At 60.1% G+C, this 17,528-nt stretch overlaps 9 protein-coding genes across 9 annotated transcripts; 3 read left to right on the forward strand and 6 right to left on the reverse strand.

Annotated features, from left to right (window-relative positions):
* Positions 1-158: 158 nt before the first annotated feature.
* A1Q1_06754 (nucleus protein) lies at positions 159-1,435 on the forward strand (the record flags this gene model as incomplete). The annotated part of the gene is made up of 3 exons (XM_014327803.1): positions 159-224; positions 316-928; positions 966-1,435. The coding sequence occupies 3 exons, from the start codon at positions 159-161 to the stop codon at positions 1,433-1,435; spliced, it is 1,149 nt and encodes a 382-aa protein (XP_014183278.1).
* Positions 1,436-1,546: 111 nt separating this feature from the next.
* Positions 1,547-2,674, forward strand: A1Q1_06755 (nucleus protein; the record flags this gene model as incomplete). The annotated part of the gene is made up of 1 exon (XM_014327804.1): positions 1,547-2,674. One exon carries the CDS (start codon positions 1,547-1,549, stop codon positions 2,672-2,674), a length of 1,128 nt encoding a protein of 375 aa, XP_014183279.1.
* Positions 2,675-3,447: 773 nt separating this feature from the next.
* On the reverse strand, positions 3,448-4,439 carry A1Q1_06756 (uncharacterized protein; the record flags this gene model as incomplete). The annotated part of the gene is made up of 3 exons (XM_014327805.1): positions 3,448-3,714; positions 3,761-4,298; positions 4,402-4,439. 3 exons carry the CDS (start codon positions 4,437-4,439, stop codon positions 3,448-3,450), a joined length of 843 nt encoding a protein of 280 aa, XP_014183280.1.
* A 963-nt stretch (positions 4,440-5,402) lies between these two features.
* A1Q1_06757 (uncharacterized protein) lies at positions 5,403-5,846 on the forward strand (the record flags this gene model as incomplete). The annotated part of the gene is made up of 1 exon (XM_014327806.1): positions 5,403-5,846. One exon carries the CDS (start codon positions 5,403-5,405, stop codon positions 5,844-5,846), a length of 444 nt encoding a protein of 147 aa, XP_014183281.1.
* A 367-nt stretch (positions 5,847-6,213) lies between these two features.
* A1Q1_06758 (Muconate cycloisomerase 1) lies at positions 6,214-8,542 on the reverse strand (the record flags this gene model as incomplete). The annotated part of the gene is made up of 3 exons (XM_014327807.1): positions 6,214-7,932; positions 7,985-8,192; positions 8,418-8,542. 3 exons carry the CDS (start codon positions 8,540-8,542, stop codon positions 6,214-6,216), a joined length of 2,052 nt encoding a protein of 683 aa, XP_014183282.1.
* A 1,159-nt stretch (positions 8,543-9,701) lies between these two features.
* On the reverse strand, positions 9,702-10,955 carry A1Q1_06759 (uncharacterized protein; the record flags this gene model as incomplete). The annotated part of the gene is made up of 4 exons (XM_014327808.1): positions 9,702-10,035; positions 10,077-10,154; positions 10,222-10,319; positions 10,368-10,955. 4 exons carry the CDS (start codon positions 10,953-10,955, stop codon positions 9,702-9,704), a joined length of 1,098 nt encoding a protein of 365 aa, XP_014183283.1.
* Positions 10,956-12,576: 1,621 nt separating this feature from the next.
* On the reverse strand, positions 12,577-13,092 carry A1Q1_06760 (uncharacterized protein; the record flags this gene model as incomplete). Its single annotated transcript, XM_014327809.1, has 1 exon — positions 12,577-13,092. One exon carries the CDS (start codon positions 13,090-13,092, stop codon positions 12,577-12,579), a length of 516 nt encoding a protein of 171 aa, XP_014183284.1.
* A 284-nt stretch (positions 13,093-13,376) lies between these two features.
* A1Q1_06761 (uncharacterized protein) lies at positions 13,377-13,601 on the reverse strand (the record flags this gene model as incomplete). Its single annotated transcript, XM_014327810.1, has 1 exon — positions 13,377-13,601. One exon carries the CDS (start codon positions 13,599-13,601, stop codon positions 13,377-13,379), a length of 225 nt encoding a protein of 74 aa, XP_014183285.1.
* Positions 13,602-14,038: 437 nt separating this feature from the next.
* On the reverse strand, positions 14,039-15,115 carry A1Q1_06762 (uncharacterized protein; the record flags this gene model as incomplete). The annotated part of the gene is made up of 2 exons (XM_014327811.1): positions 14,039-14,481; positions 14,527-15,115. 2 exons carry the CDS (start codon positions 15,113-15,115, stop codon positions 14,039-14,041), a joined length of 1,032 nt encoding a protein of 343 aa, XP_014183286.1.
* Between the last annotated feature and the right edge of the window lie 2,413 nt (positions 15,116-17,528).

The following is a 17,528-nucleotide window of genomic DNA, read 5'->3' on the forward strand; positions in this document are numbered from 1 at the left end:
GTGTCGCCGTCGAAAGACAAAAGTTCGTATGATCGCCGGGCCGCCCGACCCCGCTTACGCCTCATTCCCCCATTCCGGGGCAACGGCGGGGCACAACCTCCTTTGCTCACTTGATGCATCGACTAACGACAGTGTGACCGCCTGTGGCCATGTACGCCATGCAAAGACCGCGGCGAAGCGAACCTGTGCGAGCAATACGTGAAGGAGCCGAGCGATCGGCCGACGTGAGTTTCGGTCACCGTTTGCAAGTGACTCACCGGTGACAGGGGCTACACGCATGTTCTCGACACGTCGATTCTGGCGAACCGCGTGCAGCAGCTCGAGAACGTCCTCTCGCGCCTGATCACTCGCGTAGATAAGGTCGAGGACTACAACGACCTGCTGTACGAGTTCAAAGACCCGCTCCCGACCTACCGCCCTAACAAACGCGAGGGAGATGAGCAAGACAGGAAGGACTCGAAACGTCAGTCGACCGACCACAAGCCATCACTCCGCGACCACATGGACCTTGATCGCGAGAACTCGGTCTCTGCATCGGGACATACGAAGGCTGCCTCCATCGCCCCAAGCAACCTGTCCCAAGACATTATTTCGCCTGTCATGACGATGCCGCCGTTGAGGGCTGGAGGAAGACCACCGCATCAGCCTCAACCTGGTCCATCCAATAGCCACAACCAGGTTCCGACTCAGCAGGGAACACCAGGCAGCCAGATCATGGGCGGAGAAGCGACGTGGATGAACAGTCTGAACCGCGACCCGGGGCCGTATGGAGGAGCCTACACCCCGAGTAACATGGACTTCCTGCGCAGCGGGTTCGAGCCTGCGAGTAAGGCGCCCAGCGCCCACGAGCATGATGCCGCCCTGGCTCTGGAGGGCATGGCTCTTGGCCGAGAGCTGCACAACGCCATCCCGCAGTCAAGAGATGAACGTGAGCTTGCTCTGACTGTAGCTCTAGCTGACTTCAGAAAACAACAACGAGCCAACACCAGGGTCACCGATCACTTTCTCATCCTTCGTGCAGAGCAAGAAGATCCACAAGCCGTCAGGCGGGCTGAAGTCGTTCCCTGCCGCGTCGCGGCTACCCTCCATCATCGTCGGCAAGTATGTCATTAACCACTACTTGGACAACGTCGACTTTCGATGGCGCTGCCTGCACCGGCCGACATTTGAGCGGCAGCTGGAAGACCTGTCGCAGCGATTGCGACACAAGTCGACGGACTTTTACCGCGACGAGCTTTCGACGCTGGCGCTGTATGCCTCGTGTCTTGCTGTCGGCGTGCACTTCCTCGATGACGACGGGTACCGCGACCTGAACCTGAACGAGGAGCAGGCCGAGCAGCTCGCCGCTACGTGCTGGGAGGTGTCGTACCAGGCGCTCGAGGCGTCGGACTGGATGCAGGTGCACGATATCCGCAGCGTGCAGACGATCATGTAGGTTGCCTGGAGCTGCGTACAACTGACAATCAGTATCGCCGGAGTGTACCTGTCCTCGATCCGGCGAGCGAACCAGCACTGGACGCTCCTCGGTTCAGCGACCAAGGTCGCCATGGCGCTTGGCTTCGGCAGTGTGCCCGACGAGCAGAAGATTATCAATGGCGAAGTGAAGCGCATCCCGCATAGGTGGCGGAGCACGATTGACCGCGAAGTTGCCCGGCGAGTGTGGTACTGCCTGCTCGAGCTCGACTGGCTCTTCTCCATGGAGTATGGTTTCGTGTACCTTATCTCTCCAGAGATCCACCAGACGACAGAGCCGGCCAACATCAATGACGTCGATATCAAGCCCGACGAGCCCGTCGTTTCCCTCCCGCCCGACCAGTACACGGACATGTCTTACTTCCTGCAGCGGCTCAAGCTGTTCTACCCCTTCCAAGGTGTCGTGCTGAAGGCTCGCAAGGCAGGACGCATGCGCTACGCCTTCGTGCAAGAGGCCAATGCCGAGCTGCAGCGTGCGGTGGACAACATGCCCGCCTTCTACCGGGACACGGACGGCGCGGAAGCCGCCTCAGACGCCGTGCACCTGTACCGTATCAAACGCGAGTCGATTGCGCTCAGCGAAGGTGCCGACCTGCGTCTGATGCGGTTGCACCGGTACTACTTCTCCGAGGCGTGCCAGAACCCGCGATACCTGCTGTCGAAGCAGACGTGTCTGTCGTGCGCACGGCGCCTGCTCGAGAGCAAAGCGAGGCACGGCAACCTTTACTCGAACACCAACTACTGGGCGCACACGTACTGCATCTTTGCCTCGAGCGTCGTCTGCATCATCTACCTGCACTACGCACTGCCGCAGGAGGTGGACGACTACAAGCGCCTGGTCGAGAGCGGCGTCGAGCAGCTTAAGAGCCTGACGCGCCGGCGCGCCTCGGAGCTCGGCGAGGCGGGCGAGACCCTCCTGTCGCTCATGAACGTGCAGCTCAGCCGCCGGGACGACCCGACGCAGCCCGAAAACCTGAAGCGGGGCCTGAACGAGCTCGAGACCGAGGCTTGGGAGGGATTCCTCCCACCCGATCTCCTCGCGAGGCTGAATGGAGGCGTGTTCAGCACCGGGGTCGGCGATCAGACGGACACGTTCAGCGGCCAGACGGGCGATGTCGGGGGCAACACAGACCTCGGGTTCTCGTTTGACAATCTCCTCGATGACCTGCAGTTCAACGAGGGAAACTTCATGGTTCTGTAGTCGTAGTGTATTTCAGCATAGTTTTAGAGCAATGTAGCCAACTTTGTCGTGTGTCAGTGGAGTGTGGAGTGGTGGAATCAATTCGGCCGCGAACCAGCGCAGCGATGGAGAGATGAAAGGAGATGAGGAGAAAGCGAGTGTGTCCGCGATGAAAAACACAGGATACAGACCGATCAGTCTCAATGTGGAAGCGGCTCTCACGGCCCCTGACATCCCGCGGCATTCGCGAAGACGCCGACTCGAGCAACTCTCCTCCGCTCACGACGATCGTCGGATCATGTCATGTAGTTCAGCCGCTATCGGCAACTCTGGACGATCCGCGGTCCCAGCGATCCAAAAACCACGGCACTCCCGGCGGCAAGAGGCGGCATATCAGTAAGGCGGATCATCTGGCGGTGAGTTACGCGATGCCCGCGGCGATTCCGTTCGGCCAGCTCCGTCTTGGCTCTATGGTCAGCTGCCCATAGTTCCCCATGGGAAGAGCTCATTACGTTCACAGCCTTCGCTGTGCTCGTCGCTATCAGTAGATCGCTGCTCGCTGTCTGGGCTGCTCGCTGCGCTCACCACGCTCGCTGTATCTGGTCATGAATATGCATGTCATTAAGAATGCACGAAAACTCCCAAACTAAGACTAAGACTTCTTACGTTACATTGAGATACAAACTGCTGCTTCCCTCCTGCTTCACTTTCCAAGCTGGTCACTTGCGCCCACTTCAGTCTGGAGCTGTGAGCCCCAGACGCTCGCTACGCTCGCGCCTTTTTGCTTGTTTCGCTTAAACACGCTCGAGGCGGAAGTCCTGCTCGAGCTCGTACTTCATCTTGCCCTCGAGGCCCTTGGGGGGCACGTAGTCCTTCGGGATGGGCTTGAAGTCGACGATGAGCTTGTCCTTGACGGCAAAGACGGCGTCGTCGGTGAGGTAGTCGGACTCGCGGTCGAAGATCTGCGACACGAGGGTGCGGTGTCCGTCGGCCTCGATCCAGTAGTGGATGTGCGCGGGGCGGTACGGGTGGCGGTCCATCATGGTCAGGAGCTGGCCGGCCTGGTGGTCATAGGGGATCGGGTAGGGGGTGGGGGCGGAGGCAGACAGTGTCGTACCGTCCGTTCTCGTCGGTGCGGAAGCGGCCGCGGCAGTGGTACTCGGGCTTCTCGGGGGTCTGGGCGTCGTACAGTCCGTCGGGGGCGTCGTGCCAGATGTCAACAACGGCGTTGGGGAGGGGCTTGCTGTCGCCGTCGTAGATCGTGCCGTACAGGTGCGTGTAAGGCGCGTCGGGCTCGTCCTGGCGGATGATCGTCGTGCCGTTCGGCTGCTCGGGGACACCGTAGCGGTAGAAGGGGCCGAGGATGGCCGAGGGTGAGGCCTCGGTCGTCTTGCCGCCCTTGCGAGCGGGGCGGGTCTGGTCGAGCGCGTCGACGAGGGACTCGACACCAAGAATGTCGAAAATGAGGAGGATCTCGTTACGCTTGTCGTCAGAGACCTGGCCGGCCTTAACGAGGAGGTCGAACGCGGCCATCATCTCCTCGTGCGTGACGTCGGCCTCGACGAGGAACTCGTGGAGCTTGCGGAGGAGGATGGGCATCACCTCCTTGACGCGAGGCGAGGCCTTCGCACCGATCGAGTCGATGCTGCGAATGTCAGTGGATGATCCAAGTCAAGGAACCATCGGTGCTTGCGACATAGCTGGACGCCAAGTCGAGCGAAAATAAGACCGATCTTGCTTCTACTCACGAGGTCTTGGTGAAGTCCGAGAAGTCAAAGTTGGACATGGCTGTTGATGTGTTGAGGGGGTGTGGGGGATGAAACAAGGTTGATGTGTCCGTCTATATATCGGGCTAGGCAAGGCTCGGGGGTCGGTGACTTGGAGGATCGGAGGAGTGGGAGATGCGCGATTTGGGTCTCCCTTTGGTTCCTTGGGCGTAACGATGCATCCTGGCCTTGTGCCGGAGCAGCCGTGAAGTCTCGGGGTCTGCATAGGCTGCCCGCGTTTGCCTGCGTTGGCTTGCTGATTTCCTTGCCAGCCAAGTGGATATGCGGTGGCGGTCTCGCTCATCCCTGAGCCCCAATGTCGCTGGGGCTGCGAGCTGGGCGCGATGCCGACCTCCGGCGAAGGCGTTTGCGGCGAGACGCGGGTGACGGCGGCGGACTCGAGGCTGCGGCACCGGGCCAGCGGGTTCAGCGGGGATTGCGGGGTTGAATGGCGGCAGACTTCCGTACCTTTGCTCCTACCTGGGGACCCCACGGGTCCGGCTCCCTCCTGGCCACTCATCGCTGGGCCATTACGCCTGCTCTGGTACTCGGATCGGAGGGCCCGACGACCACTCTGCACCACTTCCGACCCGGATCCCCCGCGGTCGGTACTCATCATGTGAGCTGCGTCACTTCTTCGCCTCCAACAACGGGCAGCGGACAGCGGGCATGTCCATAACGGAGTGATCAGTCCTGAAGTGCAAGATCGGAAAAGCGGAGTTCGTAATATGAATGACCATAATAGTGTCGCTTAACCGTTGCAGTGCTCGATTAGGATATCGCTCGAGTGGGGACAATTCCGAGATTAATCGGTCTCTCCCACAGTCACTGTCACCCTCACCAGGCCTACCCCGGCAACACTCGGCACATCACTCGGCCTCCACCCTTCCACACACTCACTTCCAACGGCTCTCACTTACGACTTAGTCATCAACACATCTGACCTTCCACTCTACTCCAATTCACCAGCAATCCCCGTCACAATGTCTGTCACTCCCCAGGTCGCCTCCTTCGTCAAGGACCTCTACGCGCGCTCCGACGTCGGCCCCGAGGGCCACGACGCCTATGTCGACCTCTACCTCCCGGACGCGACGCTCGTGATGGACAAGGTGCAGTTTGACGGCCAGGCCGGCGTGCGCAAGTTCCGCGAGGCCGGGTGGGAGAAGGTCGCGACCCGCCACCACGTGTGCAAGGGCATCTTCCCGAGCCCCAGCAACCCGGACGAGGTCATGACATACGGTACCGTCGACTATGGATTCAAGGACGGCAGCAAGAAGGACGGCATCGAGTTTGCGACCCGCCTCGTTATGGACCAGAGCGGGAAGGAGATCAAGATCAAGTTCTACCAGGTCTACATTGTGAGTGGTCCCGGGCGGGCGAGAGCGAGCGAGCGAGACGCTCGTTCCGGCCGTCCGCAAGGTGTCTGATGAAAGTAGGGCTGACATGCAGACCGACCGCACCTCCTAAGCACCGTGACTTGGTCATACAGATAGAGAACGTCAGCAGCATGCATCCATAAGAGTACAAGAGGGGCGGTGGCGCCGCGACTGACTTTCGACTGACTACTGACCACGTCGCTCGTTGGGTTGCTGACTGAGGTTGCAGAATGTGGCTTGCCCACTTCGGCCCTACCTGGTGTTTCGACGTCCTCCGTTACACAGCAGTAGTGCACTTACACCCCAAACAAGCACCCAAGCCCGATGCTCTGATCAGTCTGCTTGCTCACTGCAACAGCAATCCAAATGCAGTCTAGATTCCATGCAACTATATGTATGCCTATGATTAAGAACTCAGCTAGAGCCAAGCAACGACGGACACGGGGTGCTCCTCGCCCTTCTCGCCCAGCTTGAGCTCATCGAGGACCTCGAACCCGTCTTTCTCCGTGTAAGAGAGCATCTGAACGAATCCCTCCTCGCTGTCCGTGAGGGCGATGTAGCTCTCTCCCCTCGGCCCCGCATTCGGCGCAACCGCGATCGCATTGGCCCATCCACCAGATGTGCGGGTCTGGAACCGGTGCTGCGGCTGCTCGTCTGCGGTCTTGAGGCGGCCATTCTCGTCGAGCGACCAGGCCGAGACCCAGCCCTTCGTTTCGGGCTTGAGGCCGCGGGTCGAGCCGAACAGCGTCCGCGCGTCGGGGGACAGACGCACCTCGTCGGCCCAGTAGAGGCCACAGTCATCGGAGGGGGGAAGGATGTTGCCGCCCTCGACCCACTCGAGCGACTGGTCGTCGTCACTCAGCCGGAGGACGTCGACGTAGCTGCTGTGCTCCTGGAGAGAGTACACGATCCGGCCATTGGGGTGGGGCCACGCGTGTCGCGGGCCGTCGTGGCCCCGCTTCGCGATGTTCTTCGACGCCTCCTTCAGGTGTCCCGTCGCGGGGTCAACGTGGTACATCCACACGCAGTTGCGGCCAATGTCGGCGACGTAGAGCTTGGACCCGTCGGGCGAGAGATCGGCAGAGTGTCCGCCGTGTCGCAGTCCGCCAAAGTCGAGCACACTGTCACCCTTGTGTCGCCCGTTCTCGCTCACGAGCGCAAAGCTCTGCACCGCCTCGCCTGTCTTGAGCTTGCCCTTGTCGTCGAGCTCAAAGACGTCGACCTGCGGCCCGCAAGCAGAGTAAATCGCCTTGGCGTTCGCGACGACATAGCCCGACATGTACTTTGACGGCGCGGTCGTGGCCTGCTTCGCGGTGTGATATCCAACCTTACCCGGGGGGACAATGTCGTAGCAAGTGACCCGAGCCGCGCCCGTGCCCCAGCAAGTGGCGTAGAGCGTCTTGCCGTCCCGGCTGACGTCGAGCCAGTTGTGTCCGCTCAGCGCATCGTTCGTCGTCTGCAGGCTCAGCTTCTTGGAGCCGGGCTCGAAGCGGATCGTGTACAGCTTCGGCGAGCGGAAGGTGCCCACGAAGAGCTCGTAGGACTCTGGCGCGAGCGCAGACTGCACCGCGTTCGCGACTGCGTGCGGTGCCTCGATCCCGCCCCAGTGTCCGACACGGGGGAGGATGACGCTGTGCCCGTTCTGGGTCTCCTTGGCCCACGCCTGCACGGGGGCAGGACCGGCGAGGTAGTCCTCCGCGCCGCCAATAAGGTAGACGGGCACGGGGGTCTTGGCCGCGTCGACGTCAGGAGCAGTAGCGAGCGCCTTGCACGCGGCGGCGTAGCCCTCGGGCGAAGTCGTCGAGACAAGATCACGGATGAAGGAGGTGATGGAGGAGTTGGAACGAGAGGCCGAAGCGACGCCAGCGGAGGCAACGGCGTTCGCAATGCCGGCGAGGCCCTCGCTGGATGAGGCGGCCGAGGCACGCGCGCTCATGCCCTCCTTCGCGGCGGGGGGCAGGTTGCGGACGGGGTGCAGGAGAACGAGACGCTCGACGAACGAGGGGTTCTCCTGCGCGAAAATGGAGGTGACGGTCTGGGTATCGTCAGCAGGTCGCCCAGTGCCACTCGACACCACCTCCCATCCTTTCCACGACCCACTGCCTTGTGCCCAGTGCTCGTCGCTCAGCACGCAGAGCTGAACGTTCGGCGATGAGAGCGCAGCGATCAGAGATGGAGTGTATACTCACCGCGTTCATGGAGTGCGCAACGAGGACGACCTTCTGCAGTCCCAGCGCCTCAAGCACACTCTTAAGATCGGCGACGTACGCGGCGATGCCGCCGTCGGACCGGCCCGAGAACGGGCTCAGCCCGTGCCCGTCCATGTCGTAAACGTAGATGTCGCGCTTCGCGAGCTCGGGGCTGGCCGTGAACACGGGTGTCCAGAATGCGGAGGAACTGCGAGCGTCAGTGAACGTGTTGTGGATGGGTGAGACGATGTGCCTTCTGTTGCGCTCTCAGACTTCTGCCGATTGCAGTGGGCACCGCTACCTCTGATACGGGCGGCGCTGTTCGGCGCCCTGTGGGCAGTGATGGTAGTGCCGGAGTCACCGCGGAACATGGGCAGCGATGGGCGCAGCGTTGAGGGCGCAACGAGCAATGAGGCGCAGGGGATTCACTCACCCGCCGAGACCGTGCAGCGCGACAACGGGCGTGAGGCCGTCCTGCGGCCTCGTGCCCCGGGACACGAGGCAGTGGATCCGCCTCCCGTCGCCGAAGGAGAGAGTCTGCGCCTCGAACGATGCCATGTTGTTGAGGAGGGCGTATGAGTGGATGGGCGTATGCACAAGCGGTTGAAGTTGATAAGATTACAGTCGCAAGGTTACAGTCGCAAATTGTTGAGTAGCAAGATGCGGAGAGGGGATGGAGAAGGGGAGTGGGATGTGCAATGGAAACATGGTGACTCCGCGGCAAGCATGAGCATCTCGGCGGCGGCGCGGCGGAGCAGACCCGCGATCGATATCGCAGGAGCCTGTGGTGGCTGCCGCTGCCGGCCCGGCGGCTCCATCAACCCTGACGCAGTTCATGTCGTCTCCCAAGCCTCTCCACCGTACAGTGCCATCGGGACTGCCGACAATTCAGGCACCAAGCCTTTATCAGCACCCGTCGACTTGGTCAGCTGTCCACTCCCCCGCAATTCCGTAGGCGGGGCCGCCCTCCACCACTGCGATTGCGGCGACTGGGATTTGGCGGGCAACCTTGCCGCCATAGTACTCGCTCGCTCCGGCGGAGAAACACATCGCTCGCACCTCCGTCCACGCAGGCGGCGTCTTCAGTCAGCAGAATCACGTCTGCATACCTCTGTGCGTTTTGCTTGCTAAGACAGGTCGAAGATGCTTCCAACGGCCAGTCGGGAGGCTCTTCCTTGGCATGACGATGTTAGGTCGGAAGTAGGCCCCGGACATGCCGCGGCACAAGCGGTTCCGATCCTATCTCAGACATGGCTTGCCTCGTTTCACAACAACCGTGCACTATATAGACCTGGCCAAGATCCGGCCTGCGCGTATTATGCTTCTGCCTCAACTGCCCACTTGTGATACCACCTTCGAGACTTCGGCTTCGCCGCGCACAACGCACGACCGCGGTCCGACCAGAGAAGTACAGTTACACGCATCGCAACGCTCCGATTCTGACCAACGACCTTATTAACACACTGATTCATTTACATACACGCTGAAGCAGGTAGTGTGTGCGGCCCGAAAGCGATGTACAGATGGGAGTGATGGGTACAGCGAGATAGTGGATTGGCGAGGGGAGGGCGGAAGGAGGTATCACAGCTTTCCGAGGCCCGCGTCCGCTCAAGCACAGGAGAGGTAGGATATAATTCGATCATCGTCCGAGCGGTACAACCTTGGGCAACAGCGAGCCTGCATGCGCTCGCTCATATTCCACGCCTGGGCCGCCCGCTCAGACTTCCTCCCTACTTGAGACCGACAAGCACACACTTGGCAGCTTGGCTTTACCTTTGCCCTTGTCGAGCTTGGGCTTTTCGTCGAGGCTTTCCATCGAGTTGTCCGAGTCGTAGTCCGTCAGTGACACGGACGTCACCGTGCGATCTGTCCGTCCGCGCGACGATGTTTTGCGCTCAGGCCCTCCAAACCCAGCGACGCCCAGCTTCTCCTTATCCTCGCCGTGATCTTTGTATGGCACGACGGGGACAAAAGCTCCGTTACCGCCTCCGCCGCTCGCTTGGCGAGTCTTCTCAATCGCGGCAATCTGTGCTGTTGAGTACGTCTTGGGTCTACCTCCGTCAGTTACGTTCCTGCGATGATCCTAACTCACCCCTTCTTACTAGCTCCTGACCGCTGCGAGGCCGTTTCAGGTCCATGCTCGTTCCTGTCATCGACGACGAACGGTTCGCTGCTTGTCAGCTCAGCGTTACGCGGACCGAGCGGGCCGCAAAGGACCCTCGGTCGCTGACACCTACTTCTCGAGACTACGGCCCACCCGCTGCGGTCGCTTCTTCCTCCTCAGGAAGAGGAACAACAGCGCGAGCAGAACAGCTAGACCAAGGATCCCTCCAACCTGCCCTGTCAGCGGCGCGGGAAAGCGGACTACGGGAGCTACACTCACAACGCCGCCAGCGATGGCTCCAGCTGGAGCTCCTTTGCTCTTTCCTGAGTCATCCCCCACAGTGCTGTTGCCAGAGGGTACAGCACCGCCGAAGCCGACGTCCGAAGGGCAACCCTTGTCGCCTCCTCCATTTGCGTTGCCGAAAGCGCAATTGTCCTTGTCGATGGCAGACTCCTGGGGCTTGACGTTTGTCGTTGAGGCCGCGCGAGCTCCTGTGATTGAAGATTCACCCGTAGGGGACGGCGAGACATCGAGGGCGTAATGCAAAACTGTGGTGACGGGGGCTCCACTGACAACAACTACTGCCGAGAAGGGCACAATGCGGGTGGCGCCCGCCTGCTCGTCGGCGTTCGTCCCAGAGTCCGGGTCCTTCCGATCAACAGCTTCCACTGTCTTCTCGGCCGGCGGAGCTAGAGTGACAGTGACCGAGAACAGCCCAGCAGGTACGAAAAGCGACCTGGTGGTGGGAGGCTGGCCAGCATCATTGAAGAGAGTCGTCTCTATAATGGTTCCTTGCGGAAGCTGCTGCTCTCCGGGGGGCGGCGCGGCGGTGGAAGTGCGGGTGGGTGCGGGTGGTTGCTCGGCCATCGTGAGCAACGATAGAAACAAGTCGAGCTGATGTCTTCTAAGCAAGAGTAGCCCGAAGAGGAGGACGTGTCAACGCTAGTCTACTGAATGACAATGTAGAACGCAGCGACCAGCGTAGACTGCTCGGTGGTCCGTTGGTTCCGAAAGCCTAGTCGCAGAGCGGGTCACTGACGGTGACAAATGGATCGTTGTGATTGACGGAGGCGAGGGACACGGCCAACAATGAACACCAACAAACTGGAAGCAGTCGAGGTTCACAATCGTCCTTCCTGCCGATCTTATCGTCGTTTTCGAGGCGGTGGCGGCTCAAACGTCGGCCGAAGCTGTCGAGTTCGGCTGAGTAGTCAGAACAACGAAGAGAAGACAACAAGCCTAAAGGTGGAGGGAGGAAGATGGTAGTGAGAAGGTGGATTGGGGTGTCAGAGACAGAAAGGCACAGAGAAATGGGGGGACAGAGGAAGGACGGCGGTGACGAGGGAAGGCGGGAGGCAAGTTCAAAGGACCTCAGTAACCTGAGTGCTAGGCAATGCAATGGGACGAGTGTTGGAGCGCAAGTGCGTTGATGCGTTGTGGTGGTGCGTAGCGCAGGCTGATGTCGGTGCGTACCCGGTCAGAGCTGTAGATGTCAAGTGAGAAGCGCAGAGGCCGATCGTCGCACAGCTGTACGGCGAATGCAAGAGATTGTGCACGGGTGCGAGTGTGACGTCGTGCGTAGCTCGGAACGTGAACGGAGGGGAGAGGGGGGAAGGACGATGTGCGCAGACAGTGTGCTTTGCTGCGTGTGCTGTGCGTTGACGTCGTCTGGGCGTACTCAGGTCGTCGTCGTACACTGTGTGCAAGTGATAAGTTTGAAGAGGCAACGTCGAAACGGGCTCGGTGGCGGGAGTCGTCCGTGCAGAAGCAGCTCCAGCATAGCCTTGGATGTTGAGAATCGAGAAGTGTCGAGCGAGCTCAAGCACTTGCGCTGATTCTCGAGTCTCGGCCTAACCTGAACACCCGAAGTGCGGAGTTTGGAGCCCGGAGCGAGTGAGTGAAGTTAGATAGCTAGATAGATAGGCAGAGAGGCGACTGAGACTGGGGCGGTCGGGGGTTGACAGTGGAAGAGGTCTTGGACCTGGCGTACCTTGCCCTGCATGCTCTGACTAATCGGGATCGAGCAGGACTGGACCTGGCCGCGTTGACCGCTCTTGTCTCACTGTCTTACTTGGAGGTCGAGCTCGGTCTCGCTCGACCTGGCCGCTGGGGAATCAGTGCGAAGGGAGGACCGGACTCGAAGGGATCTGACCATGCTGACTATGTTGCATCCGCGTATCCTCAATGATCGTGCGAGGGAGTGCGTGCGTCTAGAGAGTGCTCGAGTGCGGAATGGAATGGAGGAATGATCCAATCGATCCAAGAAGCGACGATCGTGCCCAAAGCTGTGTCGTGTGCATGTCCGCAGGATCGCGGGAATGATCGACTGTGATACGCTCCCCTCGTGCCCAGTGCCCAAGACCTCCGCCCCTTATCCTCCCCTCCAGCCACATCCCCGCCCTTGACTCCGGATCTTCCCAAACCTCTGCCCTGCACCATCGTTGGCCTCGAAAAGGAGTGTCTGCGTTAATGATGCACGCCCCGCCCTCTATACCTTGCTGGTCACATGCAGGTCGTGCGCGAAGAGGGCTCGAGTGGGGTGTCGCGGTGCTCGGACCGCCAAAGCCACGCCTGGATTAAGGTTATCCTCCGACCGACTCTCGTGATCCCATGCCTCGGCAAGCATTTGGCTGGAATCGGTCAATTCCAGCTCTGCCATTCCCGAACTCCGCCCCTTGCGATCCTCTGGCAACACTCGCCTGAGAGCAAGCTGCGCACTCCTCTGATTCGTCATGAGGAGGTCATAGCTGTGCAGACTGGCGCAGGTATGAATAACCCGATATGGTGTCGGGTCCAGGTACCGGCCTCCATGACCGCGAGTTACACAGGAGGGGAAGAGGAGGGAAGGAAGAGGGGAAGCGGGCGGCAGATGATCGCCGCGGACGAGGCGGTGCGAAGTGTCTCCTGGGTCGGGGGTAAGGTTCTGGGCCAGGTACAGGTCCCAGTGACCTCGACGCTCCCTCTCCGAGGTCAACAGCCTTGGCATCAGCGCGTATCTTTGCATCATGCATTGCAGGGGTTCAGCCCAAGCTCGCATTCAGTCTGAACACTGGCATTCGTTACCGGTACAGATTCGTTCATGATTCGCTCCTCGTCGCCTCTCTCGTCTCCGTAGACTCGGACGCTTCTCACAACCCCGCTTGCTTTCAGCGGGGGAACTAGATCCAGACGTTCAAACTACTTCACACTCTACACAGGGGGTTGGCGGTCTCCCGTTGGAGCCCGCACCGAGCGAGCAAGAGGCGAGACCTCTCGTACCTGATGAGTCATGTTCGGCAGGGGCCAACCCTAACCCCTCTTCTCGTCCTTGAACCCGTTGTTGTCGGGGGGCTGACCTCCCTGCTCGGCAGCAGAGATCTCGGCGACGTACTGCGCCTTCTCGTTCAGACGCTGCGAGACGTTCTCGGCACCCGAGCTCGAGACTCCGGACGTGTCGGGGGACGAGGTAAGGAGCTTCTCGCCGGTACTCGAGGGACTGGCGGGGGTGCCGGCGCTCATGTTGGAGGGGCTCATGTTGGACCGCCGGGAGGAGGGTTGCCACCCGTCTGTGCCCAGGCGGGGTCGTAGCTGGGAGGAACGACGATGGTGCCCGCGTCCGACTCCTGCTGCACGCGAGGAGGGGGAGGACGGCGGCCCTTGGGATCAAACGACAGGGCAGAGGAGAGGCTCTCGCGCCACCCGGGGTCGGACTGCGCACGCCTGGAGGTCAGCTAAAGCAGTGACGTTGAGCTCACGAATCGCGGGGAGAGACGGTCTGGCTGTATGGTACCATCACTTGCGGCTCCTCGGTCAGGTCGAGGTGCGTGCTGCTGTCAGCTATCATACGCGTTGCTTAGCTTACTCCTCCCAGGTAGGCTCCTCGACCTTGCGGCGGCGCAACAGGAGGAAGATACCGAGTGCGATCAACGCCACGCCCACTACTCCACCGATCTGCGGTCAGCGCTGCTAGACTATGACCTTACCGTTCCACCAACGATGGCGCCGACATTCTTCTTCTTCTTATCCTCGTGAGGCAGCTGGGCGCTGAGCGCCTCAAACTTGTCCGCCGCGTCCTGGTTGGTAAACTTGTATCGTGCCGAGCGGAACTGCAGAGTGGCGTTCTTGTCAGTGTTACGCAGCCAGCACGTGTAGCGTGTCTTCGGGTCGAGGGGCGTGATGAACATCTGGGTGATGAGCTCGAACGGGCGCGAGGCATTGTACGACCACTTGGTCGTGTTGCCTGGCGAGGGCGCGAGCTCGACCTCGTACGTCCCGCCCTGGTATCCAACGAAGCCGCCAATCGCCATGTATGCCACGCCCTCGGGAATATGCCACCAGACCTGGGCACCGGGCTTGCCGCGAGCGTGGGGCTGCTTGTCGTCGAACCCTGCGGTCAGCTTTGTGAAGGCTCCAACTGAGCTGCGTGAGGGTTGTGCAAAGTAGGGAGTCCATCACTCACTGCCTGGATCAAACTGCTGAACCCAATCCCACTCTCCCTCCCAGTTGAACATGGGGTTCTGCTTGGTGTTGTTCAGCACGGGCTGCTGGTTGATCTCGGGCGCTTCACGGCCAGCGGTGTATGCCGCGTCGATCTGGGTCTGGACGACGATCTGATCGACGGCAAGGCTGCCGTTGACGAGTCGCAGACCCCAGGAGTGTTCCATGCTCTTGCCAAAGGCGTGCCCGTCAGCATCGAGGTTGACCTTGTAAGCGCCGGCGAAAGTGTATGGCTCAAACTTGGCAGTGAGTTCCTTGTTGTCCCACATGCGGATAATCGTCGTGTTCGTCGTCGCGCTGCCGTTGAGGAACATGCCTGTGCCGGTGAAGTTGGCGGCGAACTTGGCATTAGAGCGGGAGACATTCAGCGCCGCTCCGTCTCCGAGCATGGGAGGCTTCCACTCAACCTTGGGGATCGTCCACGACCACCCATCGGCTTCGTTGCCATTGTATGTGATGGGGTCATAGGCGATGATGGGCGAGAGAGGTGACAGAGGCACCGACAAGGGAACGGCGAGGGCGCTGCCGAGAAGCGCGAAGATGGCCCACATCGCACAGCGGTTATCCGGCTCTGGCGAACGGCGAGGACGAAGATGTTGAAACTAGATCGCTTCCGCTTGTCTTCTGTTAGTGTTTGCTATCCGATGTCGACGTGGCCGTGGGGTGTGTTCTTATTGTACGAAGCTATTGTCCTGGAGGGCGGGATGAAGGATTAAGTTGAGGCAGGCGAGGCCCTTCTTTGCTCCGACGTGGTGGGGACAGCGGTGAAGGGCTAGTAAGTGGTTCGAAGGTCTAGAGCCAGTCAGTCTTGAGCTACTGAGTCGGGGAAGGGGAGGAAGACGACCGGGTGACGGACCTGGAACGGGACGGAAGCTCGGAGGGCGACGAGAAGCAGCGACGGTTGGTCGTCCTCGTCGTCACTGAACCTCAGTCCTGAGCTATGGACGACGAGGTGCAGCATGCAGCATGGCCTATGCCTGGCAAGCTCAGACACTACCTTTGAATCGTCTCTGAAATGGATCGCTGAAGCGTTGCGTGTCTCTCGCACATCATGCCCTTCTTGGATCGGCGTGCGGGTGACCCAATCTTGTGGCGCCCTCTGCCCCCTCGCCGACCAGAATATTGGTATGATCCGCCATTAGTGTTCGGGCTGGACTCTGATCAGCGACGCAGTCAGCATGGCAAGCCGGGCGTGTTCCTGACAACGCCACCCCGAAACTCCTTTGTTCGAAAGGCGGCCCGGAATCGCCGGACCGTAAGGGGCGTCGCGCTGTGGGGCGCAGGAAGCAGAGTGGACGTCGTTGGCAACGTTGACAGGCACTAGACACCAGACCTCGACATCTTGTCAGCTGTCAGAAAGGAGCCGACTTTACGACAAATCAGGAGCAAACAATCTAAACTGGGTCACTGGGTGTATGAGAGAGAGTCAGCACCTATTGTTCTCTGATGCGGTGTCGTTTCACAGTCGCCGTCCTGGGCGCGGACGATATCAGAGTGTCGACAACCACCCAACAGTGCCCCCGTTGTGAGCGTTTCACGGGATGGTCAGTTGTTACAGGAGGTGAGGGCCCTCATTCCAAGCTGTAGGGGCCGAAGCAGGCGTCTCTTACGACCTTTGTGCTCAGTTAACTCGTAGCCATCTTCCTCACCGTCAGGTCGGATGGTGTTGCGGGCGTTACAATCATCGCAACGCTGAGCATTATCTTGCTACTGCTTCGACCTGCTCGAGTTGTTAAAGTAAGGAATGCGAGTTCTGCTGTTGTGAGATCTCAGCAGGCTGCCGACGGACTATAAATGGGAAGGGGTTGAAGCTGAGAGCGCCACTGCGGGGCTCAATCCCATCGGTGACATAGCGTCTGCGACGATTGGATCGTACAGACGAGAGCCGGTGCCTGCGTTCTGGCCGAGTAGACTGTCCCGTCTGGCCCTTTGTCTTCTTGTACAGCCAATGCCAGGCTGGCTCGATGCGAACGATCGAAAGTCGAAGTGGGACGCATGTGGGAATATGGCACGAGCACGCACCTCAGCCTTACTGCGGATGGGACCGATCCAGCCTGCTCGCTATTGCTCGCTTCGGTCGTCAAGAACTGGCACTATGATGGGGACAGAACACCGAATGCCGCTGTTCGATCCTCTGCTGTATGCCCACTTTGCATCTCGCTGCTTCTACTCTTGCACTCTGCAGATTCAGACCCAATCAGTAGAGCAAGCGCGCGGCTGGCCCTCCTCGCAAAAGTTCTGCAGGCTGATCACCTCCCGGCTGATCTGTGGATCTGCGGGACCAGCGGCCATAAAAAGGTGATAACACCGGGGACCGGGGTCTGGGTCGGGGACCAAAAGTCGTATGCCGCAAAATCGGCACTGCTCCATGCGCTCCACGAACCACAGGCCCGATTATGGCCGTCCACTGCCGTCTGGCCAGCATGGCTGTCAGCTGAAGGCAAAGTGTAGAGTACCTGGTGGGAGTTGGGGTCAGGCACAAGCAGTGGAGAGGCTGCACCTCCACTGCCTAATGTCGTTTGAGTTGCACCCGTCGGGGCTGGTCTTCGGGCATGCACAGAAGGTATCGGGCAGGATGAAGAGCGGGCCCGAAAGCTCGGGCATATCATCGCAACTTTGCTCTGCGTGCCAGGCATGTGTGGGTGATGAGAGTGTGCAAAGTAGGATGGCCACCAAAGTTTTGCCTCACTGCCCGCATTCGTAAAGTCCTAGTATCTAATCAGTGATCGAGAGCGATGCGCAGCTTAGCATCCTACATCCTGCCAAGCCATCAAGCTCCGTCCGCTATGCTTCATATCGGTTACGCCCCAGGTTACGCACAACCTTAAATAACGATGACCGCACAGGTGAATGTAACGGGGAGCGTCGATTGACAAGTGAGCTCGTCAAGGTCGCCAGAAGAAAAGCAGGTCCGCGGTTGAGCAAGGACGAGTCTGTCGCTCATGTCCGAGCGCCAAGGCGCCG

Source organism: Trichosporon asahii, assembly GCF_000293215.1.
Source record: "Trichosporon asahii var. asahii CBS 2479 unplaced genomic scaffold scaffold00008, whole genome shotgun sequence".
Lineage (NCBI taxonomy): Eukaryota > Fungi > Basidiomycota > Tremellomycetes > Trichosporonales > Trichosporonaceae > Trichosporon > Trichosporon asahii.